Source organism: Pundamilia nyererei, unplaced genomic scaffold (genome assembly GCF_000239375.1).
Source record: "Pundamilia nyererei isolate P.nyererei 1_Seehausen unplaced genomic scaffold, PunNye1.0 scaffold00006, whole genome shotgun sequence".
NCBI lineage: Eukaryota > Metazoa > Chordata > Actinopteri > Cichliformes > Cichlidae > Pundamilia > Pundamilia nyererei.
The window spans coordinates 99,474-108,870 of NW_005187407.1; the positions used below are offsets into that span (position 1 = coordinate 99,474).

At 40.9% G+C, this 9,397-nt stretch overlaps 1 protein-coding gene across 1 annotated transcript in view; it reads left to right on the forward strand.

Moving 5' to 3' along the window:
• fancc (FA complementation group C) overlaps window positions 1–9,397 on the forward strand; it is a 33,495-nt gene that overhangs the window by 20,214 nt on the left and 3,884 nt on the right. Inside the window, exons 11-15 of the mRNA XM_005722377.1 lie at window positions 582–637; window positions 745–844; window positions 2,247–2,322; window positions 5,419–5,527; window positions 8,458–8,632. Of these exons, the coding sequence (XP_005722434.1) occupies window positions 582–637; window positions 745–844; window positions 2,247–2,322; window positions 5,419–5,527; window positions 8,458–8,632 (516 nt within the window). The remainder of the gene's footprint in view (window positions 1–581; window positions 638–744; window positions 845–2,246; window positions 2,323–5,418; window positions 5,528–8,457; window positions 8,633–9,397) is intronic.

Consider the following 9,397-nt stretch of genomic DNA (forward strand, 5'->3'; position numbering starts at 1 on the left):
CTAAATTGGCTATGTGTAAATTAAATAAGTTAAAAGGCTTACTCCTATCTGCATCCCTTCTGTATCATTCCACTAGCACATTATTTTGCAGGAATAAAGCCATTTCTCCCCCATAGTGAAGTGCTTGTCCTTATATAAGATGGGTGTTGGGTTGGAGGATAATTAGGGACTAGAAAATATGAACAGTGCAGCTGTTAAATTTTTGTGCTGGGGCGTTTAAGAATGTGTTAAATCCAAAACACATGATGAGTGCATTTAAGGAGGAGATGAGAAAGTAATTGTGTGTGGGGGTGTTTGTGTGTACGTGAAGGAAGGGCTGACAGAGTGGTAAACTGAGTGTTTAATGAGGAGAGAGTGAGAACAAGGATAACTGAGGCTTAAAAGCAGAATGTTTCTGGGTGATTCAACAGTGACACCTTCTGGTCAGTATTCTGGACATTCAAAGTGGTTTAATGGGAGCAGGTATTTATTGTCAGTAATTTCTGTATGGATTGGATTGGTAGGGTTTTTTTTATTTTTTTATTTTTTTATTTTTTAGCATTTGTGAAGTATTTAAATTTTTGTGTGTTTCTGTGTTTCAGCCTAAAGCTTGTGCTCAGCACTGCTCAATATTCTTGGTTGTAAATGACATCTTTAGGTGAGTTCTGGCTGAAATATGTTATGTTTGTGTAGAAAGTCAGTATATATTTCTGGTGCTTACTGAATATTACAGTGATATGCTGTTACTGAACGTGTACTTTGCAGGTCCATCCTTAAGCAAGCTGAAGGAAATGAGTCTGTTAAGACTCTGGTCCAAACCTTTACCAAGTGTTTCCTGAGGGAACTGGCACTGCTGAAGCCTCAGGTCAGCTACAATAAATGCATACATGTTTGTTTCTTGCAGCACTGCAAACAGTCATTTGACTAATAGATTATTTCAGTCTATCCATCTCTAGTTTCTGAAAACATTTTGACAAAGGCTTGGATTCGCAAAGTTGCATCTGAACAAACCACAACACTTGCAACACTGCAACAATGTCCTTTGGACATTTGAGACCAACATCGAGATATTTGGCCATAATGCACAAAAAAAACAAAACACAGCAGATCAGCACAAAACCTCATACCAAGTACGGTGATGGAGAGGTGATGATATGGGCTTGCAACAGGACAGGGATCTCAGTCACAGCGGAAAATCTGCAATGGAAGGGAAAAGAAGAGAGTCAAAGTCCAGTCAAACTGTGACAGGACCTTAAGAGAGTTTTGCATAAATTATTTGCCACAAACTTCACTCAGTTAAAGCATTGTCATAAAAAGAACTCAATTTCTCCATGACAATGTGAGAGCCTGTTAAAGTCATACAGAAAATGATCACTTCAGCTTATTGCTGCTAAAAGTGATTCTACAAGCTACTGAATCACAGTTTTTCAGCAGGCCGTATGGAGTCCTGTGAAAACTTTCTCTTTCACAGGATTGTAGGTGTCGAGCAGATTTTCTCCAGTGATTCTTATCTAGCGTGGAAACTAAAGAAAGGGTACTTTTAAACCTGAGGGCTATACACAAACACAGCAGTCGACAAGCAATTACCTCTAGAGCTGCAGGAAAAATCACTTACTTGATGAATCCTCCACTTTATTATCACTTGAACTCCAGCTGGGAACCTGCTGCTCACACCTAACACAGCACATTTCACACCCCTGCATCATAGACAATGAATTCACATCATCGGTTTGCAGGTAATAACTCTGTACAGATAAATGTGGAAACCACTGTGAGCTCTTACACTTCTGTGTCACTGTGTACTTTCCAACTTTTGCTAAAACTCTCAGCCCTCAGCTGACACATGTTCTCTGTCACTGTTTGGGGAGCATTCATCCAAACAGTTTGTGGGACTGTAAGGAATAATCTGGCACTTACATGTCAGCCATTCCAGAAAACAGATGTGTTACTATGTAGGGATGATGTATTATCTGCTATGCAGCTTTGTGAGTAAAGCGTTTCCTTTCTTTTCACCTCTATTAACCACTAGATGGCAGTGCTATAGTGCATTTACAGTGGCCTCGATTTTAATGGCTGTAGTCACCCTGCACAAAACGCTACCTATTACACGCTACATTACACATTAGCACCAACTGTATCACTGTTACACAGCCTCCCATTCAAAATGCCATTTTTCAGGCTTTCAGAGCACACTGATGCATGAGTTGAAGGAAACTGTGATTTACATTGATGAAGCTGAGGTAAAAATGTGCTTTGTGTTGTTTCAGACAAGCATATCTGTGAAAGCCTTCTTCCCACAGTCGCCTTCAAGTCTGCTGGTTCCCCTCTTGACGATGCCATCAGGTCAGTGTGCAGACACACATGTTGTGTGCGTCATCGTCTGCTTTTGGATGTTTCACTCTGACACTATGCACAAAACCCATCACTGTGAAGAAGACTGTGATTAGTTACGCTTTATCACTGTGTAAACAGTTTTCCTGCAGCAGAATGAACGGTCTTTTGTGCGTCTTGTTCTTGCTAATCAATAGTAGTTAGTTTATAACTATGAAGCCTTTTATGTCAGACATGAAAAATGGTGATTTGAAAAGAAACGGAGGCTTAGGTGTCAGTGCCTGTGTTATTGGGATAGCTGTTTTCCTTATTGTTTTTTATAAAAATGAACAAATGAAAATATGGGTCATCATACATAAACACACAAAGCATTTTTATTTGTCTTATCAAAAAGGATCAGTATTATCTATGCTGGATGTGTATCACTGTGCTAACAGTTTTTGTGTTTGGGAATCTTTACAATTAAAGAGATGCACAGTAGGTGAGTGCAGGAGCAAAACGGAGCAGTAAGCTTATCAGTGTGTGCCCAGACTGGCCTGTAGGCAGGAATGATTTACATGAATGGAGCCATTTAGGGACACGCTGGAGCCCAGCCAGAACTCAGAGTTAATTATTACTATGTGCGTGTGTGTGTGTGTGTGTGTGTGTGTGTGTGTGTGTGTGTGGGGAAGGGCAATTTTTCACCAGGGACTGAATAGAAATGGTACTGAGAAAAGTAGAAGATTTGAGGATTTATTATGATTTGTGCCCTCTCTGAAAAAGCCACGAATTACATTTTAGCATTGCATTGTTAAAACACAGCCTTGGGAAAAAACTTGGATCACGCTGACAAGTATTTGAAATATTTATTCAAGTTTGTTTGTCAACCTCAGGTGTCATTTGGACTGCGTTTCTGTGAAAAAATTTGGTTTGCGGTGGGAAATCTATTTTTTACAATGCAATGTGAAAAAACTATTTTAACAGCAGTTAAAATGAATCCTGAAAAGCACAAGAAAGTAATCACAGTTGGGCCATTTCTGCTTTGAAATTACACTCATTGGCCACTTTTCAGGTACACCTGTTCAGCTGTTTGGTATTGGTATGCAGTTAGAAATGGTCAAAACAACCGGTTGAAGTTCAAAACAAGCGTCGGAATGGGGAAGAAAAGTGATTTAGGGCAGCGGTCCCCAACCTTTTTTGCACCATGGACCGGTTTATGTCTGACAATATTTTCATGGACCGGCCTTTAAGGTGTCACAGATAAATACAACAAAATAAAACCAGTACCGGTACCAAAAAAAAGAAGATTTATTGATAAGGATAAAAATAACAATAAAAAACGATTAAAAACCCTGAAAACCATCAATTTCACACCCGAGCCTCAACTCTCGTGGCCCGGTACCAAACGACTCACGGACCGGTACCGGTCCGGGGGTTGGGGACCGCTGATTTAAGGGACTCTGGATGTCATATGGATTTCAGAAAATGTTCCAATGAGATTTTCCCACACAACCATCTCCGGAGTTTACAGAGATTGGTCCAAAAAAGAGAAAATACCAAGTGAGCAGCAACTCTCTGGGTGAAAACGCCTGTTGATGCCAGGAGTCAGAGGATAATTGCCAGACTGCTTTGAGCAGATAGGAAAGTAACAGTAACTGAAATAACCACTCCTTACAACCAAAGTATCTGTGAACACACAAAACATCAAACCTTTAAGCAGATGAGCTACAGCAACAGAGGACCACACTGGGTCCTATTCCTGCCAGCTAAGAAAAGGAAACTGAGGGTACAGTTCACACAGGCTCACCAAAATTAGATAACAGAAGTCTGTAAAAATGTTGCCTGCTCTAATGAGTCTTGATATCTTCTGATGACTGCTTCCAACAGGGTAATGTAGGGTAATGTGAACGGTTGTTTTGTTTTGTTTTTAAACATGACTGTGAGTGCACTGTACTCTTCCACAGTCACCAAATCTCAATTGAGTAGAGCACCTTTTGTCAGTTTCCATGAGTCGTGAGCTCGAGTTTTTACTTTTGTAATTTCAGTAGTTTTGTTTTCTGATCCTTGTGTTGGATACCTCTTGTATTATCTGTGTCTCTACTTTAGTTATTGATGACTTTAGATTTATTAGTTACCTTCCTGCTCCTTTCCTTACCTCAGGCCTGTGATTCTTTGTGTTTCTGTAAAGAGCTCAGCAATAAAGCTCCCTTTGTGAGATTACTTTTGGTCTCTGGAGTCTTGCATCTGGGTCCACTCCCTGTCTACCACACATCCGAACCGTGACACCTGTGGGATGTGGTAGAAAGGGAGAGAACCATCTGTGATTTGAAGCGAAAAATCTGCAGCTATTGTGTGATGCGATCATGTCAATATGGACCAAAATTTCTGAGCGATGTTTGCAGCACCTTGCTGTATCTGTAACACAGAGAATGAAGGCAGTTCTCAGCTCAACACTAGCAAGGTGTACCTAACAGAGTGTCCAGTGAGTGTAAATGTGCAAGATATTTGGAGGATTGTTTATGTATTTTACTAATAAAAAGCTTAACTATTATCTTAGCTAAATATAATTATATTATCTATTTTAATATATGTGAACATGCTTTTTTTCTGGTAATATGATAAGAAGATTTAAAGATTTAACAAATCTAAAACGAGGCTGTCAAAGGTATACAAATATTTATTGGTTTTGGTCCTCTTATCCGTCTATTTCAAACTAAGGGAATAAATTTATCTATGAAGATCTCTTTTTGGATTCAGTGAAACTGCTGTGCCATTTTTGCTGTATTTTGACTTTCAATAGACCAAATCATTTTCCCGCTAATGTAGAAAATAGCTGGCAGATGAATCAATAATTAATATAATTGCTGGTTGCAGCAGTTTGCGGTGTTATGGGGAATTAAATGTTGGAGTCACATTTTGATTCTTGGGTTATTGTAGTGCTACATTTACCACACACATATTTCAGTAATATAACTTTTCTAATAATAATAATAAACGTATTTTTCATTATTCTTGAATGGTTAGTTCAAGATTGACTTAATAGTTAGCTTTGGATCAGTGGATTGTAAGAAGCGATTATTTGTGCAACAAGCCATCATTATGTCATTAAATCTGAATCTGTTCTTGCAGAGATGCCTCAGGGGGCTTGGAGAAATCACCTGAACTGGCTGAGCAGCTCATTACAGAGACTGACAGAGGAGGAAGAGGAGGAAGAGGAGGGAGACGGCAGAAGCACCAGGTTAGAGTGAGAATGGCTCGCGGAGAGAATGTGTTAATGTGTGCCTGCTTCCACCACCCTACTGAATGCCTGTGCGGTGTTCTTATTTCCATTAGCTCTTGTTGAGGGGGTGGTTAGTCAGATATTTTTCCCTTGCCTCACAGTACAGAGGTCCTGGAGGAGTGCGTAGCTTCTCCAAGCATTCATTAGAGGCTATTAGCTTAGGAAAGAGAGAACTGTGGAGAATACAAGTGAGTGGGAAAATGAGTGGAGAAGAAGTGGATAGAGTAGAAAAAAGATATAACGAAACAGAGAAAAGTAGACTATTTAGTCTGGGATTCATGAAAAAAGAGAATAGGGGTTTCTGATTAAAAGAACATCAACTAGGTGATGTCGTGGAGATGGAGACGGATGACTTGATGCCCTTCAGCTGCGTTTTTTAACAGGGCCCATTATCCCCACTGTCGCCTCATTCTGGAGTTGAGTGCAAAATTCCCAAAACATTGTTCGGAGCCAGCGGTGGGAAAGTAGTGTGTTGTGTTGCTCCAAGCAAAGTTGCAGCTGCCAAGGCCCTGCAGAGGGCTGCTGCTGTTCCTATTTGGAAGCCAAGTGGAGAGAGGGAAGATGAGGAAGAGAGCTCTAATGATGGTATTAGGGAAATCTGAGAACGAGATCCTTATCGCTCTTCTGACTTGAAGTCATTCTTGCTGTTGCAGCTGTGAAGCTCTGTTCGCTCTGTTGTACCACTTTGTCTGCCCAAATCTCAATTTCTTTGCCAATATTTCTTCTTTCTCTTTTTACTTTTAGATTTACGGTTCTCATTTTTTATAAAACATTAATCTAACGAGAAGCAGCTTGCCTACAATATGAACTTGTCTACGAATGATGAGAAAATACAGAGAATATTGATACGTTTCAAGATCATAACCATCAGCTGATTGGTTTGGACATCAAAGGACATCAGACCTTGTTGCTAATTACGCAGAGCCCATCACGAATCGTGATGGCTGAATGAAGGTTTTCTAGTTTTGTACAAATGTAGCAGTTTGAGGTGTTGTTTATGATGCTCATCAATAGATCAGACAATGACTTAGATCTGCATCATCTGCATTTAAGTCGCTTTGATCTTCCATTGATCCTGTCAATGGGGGTGTCCTAATTTCCATGGCAGGGACTCAGTTGTGGTTCATTCATAAAGTCCTAATGAGTCAGTTGACAGCCTGCTATCAGAGTTTTTTTTTCTCCTCTACACTGAACACCAGATTGTTTTAGTATAATTTTGCTCAGTTGCCATCTCAGTTTGACAGTATGTATTTAAAACAACAACAACAAACAAACCATCTTCTCTTCTTTATGGCCACTTTTTTTTTCAATGCTTGGAAAGCAGCCTGGGTATAAATTGTTAGGCTGACAGTCAGCAGTTGTATTTTCCACCAGGACTTTGGGGAAGGCTTTGTAGAGGGGAAAGTTGTACATATTCACACAAATACCTCGGAAAAACTGAGACTAAGTTGTAGATTAAGTGCCAAGCTATTAACAAACTGAACCAGACCACCCAAATTACCTTAACTGGATCAGCAGCTCCTGTGGAAGACTGTACTTCCCCAGTTGTCTCAGGAAGTACATCCTCTGCTGGGTCTTTTTGAGGATGGAGTTGATGTTGGTCTCCCACTTCAGGTCCTGGGAGTTGGTTGTACCCAGGAACTTGAAGGTCTTCACAGTTGACACAGGGCTGTCTGATATGGTGAGGGGGAGCAGAGTTGAGGGATGTCTCCTGAAGTCCACTGTCATCTCTACAGTCTTAAGATTGTGCTGACTGCACCAGAGTACCAGCCGCTCAACTTCCTGCCGGTATGCAGACTCATCACCATCTTGAATGAGGCCAATGACAGTGGTGTCATCTGCAAACTTTAGGAGTTTGACAGCTGAGTTCTTGGAGGTGCAGTTGTTAGTGTAGAGGGAGAACAGTAGTGGTGAGAGGACACATCCTTGAGGGGCACCAATACTGAGGGACCGGGTTTCAGAGGTGATCTCCCCCAGCCTCACTTGCTGCTTTCTGTCTGTCAGGAAGCTGGTGATCCACTGACAGGTAGCTGGTGACACGCTGAGCTGGGAGAGTTTGGAGGAAAGAAGTTCAGGCACAATGGTGTTAAAAGCCGAACTAAAGTCCACAAACAGGACCCTGGCATAAGTTCCCGGGTGGTCAAGGTGTTGCAGGATGTAATGCAGCCCCATGTTCACTGCATCATCCACCGACCTGTTTGCCCAGTAGGCAAACTGCAGAGGGTCCAGCTGGTGGCCTGTAATGTCTTTCAGGTGGGCTAACACCAGTCGTTCGAAGGATTTCATGACCACAGACGTTGACATAGTTGACATAATCAGTCATGAATTTTTAAGCATAAATGACCAGCATGTAGGATTTATTGGCATCTTGCAGTTTGGTTGCAGATTGCAAGCAACTAAATACTCTTCCGTCGCTCCTCCCTTTCCAAGACTGAAGCTAAGCCACACAGGAAAGCTCTCTCTATATATATATATATCCAGTTGGTGCTCTGTCCACTTTGGGCTCCTGTAGACGTATTGCTGGCACAACATGGCCTACTTGATGGAAGAGTATTTTTTTTTTTTAGCTTACAAAACAAAAAAAACCTTCTACTTACAGGTGATTATACACTAATTTAAACATAATCGTGAATCCTATACTTCTTCTAAGCTACAATTCCCCCTAAATCCTACAAACTGTTGGTTTAATATAACTGATGGTGTTTGCTATTGAATTATTCATTTTTTTAAAAAGAAATTGTACCCTGTGAGGTATGTGTTCATATAATATATGTTCTCTCATGTGGTACAGTGTCTTTTCGGTAACAAATCACATCCCAATGAATACCCACTGTTCATGAAGGGTTCTACTTCTGCTGTTAAATGCTGCTTCTCCTAATGTCCTGCAGGGGGCACCACAACGTGTTTGAGGCCTGGTTCCTGCTGGTTCAGTGTGCCCACTGGGTACAGGTGGCTGTCCAGCTGCTGGTCACATCTGGGACTGAAGATGGTGATCCCTTCCTGTGGCTGTTGATATTCTACCACTACCCCACCAAGAGGTGGCACCACAGAGCTTCACAGCTGGTGAGTTTGTTTGTTTTTTGCATAAATCATTTTAATCTAGTTATATGAAATCCAAAATTTTCCACTTAAATAATTGCTTAGTAAATGTTGAACTGATCGATGCAGATATCTCTGCCCCGTCATTATAAACTAAGAAGGCAACCGGGGATCTTCTTAAATAGACTTTGTTTGAAAACCAGTTTGTTCCAACTATTTCTCTTCTTTTACCAACACTGCGGCAGCTAAGTGCTTCAGCATAACTCGGCAACATAACATCGGGGATAGTCTGTTATTTGCAGGTCTGTTGTTGTTGAAAGCAAAAGAAACAATACAGAGGGGCAAAAAAACGGAATAACACATTAATGAATTAATTATGGATGACCCCTAACTGAGAGGGAGGGAGTGAGACAGTGGTGAAGAGAGGGAGAGAGAGATATAGATGAGAGGGCTGGGTGGAAAGGGTGATGTAGTATTGATTTCTCAGTGAGTGTCTGGGCCAGCTTTGCCTGAGTTTTACCTCTCTGTCTCTTGCTTGTCCGCCTCCCATCATAACCCTTGGAGACTCCACCATCTCCTCTACTACAGTTGTACGTTCTTCTCTGCTAGGCTTTCTTGTTGTCTCATTTTTGAATTAGCAGTCTGTTTGTCATTTATTTTTTTTACATGAAAGACACCAGAAGACCCGTTAAATCTGACTTGGTTGAAATTGAGCATGCTCTCTTTCTTTCTTTCTTTCTTTCTTTCTTTCTTTCTTTCTTTCTTTCTTTCTTTCTTTCTTTCTTTCTT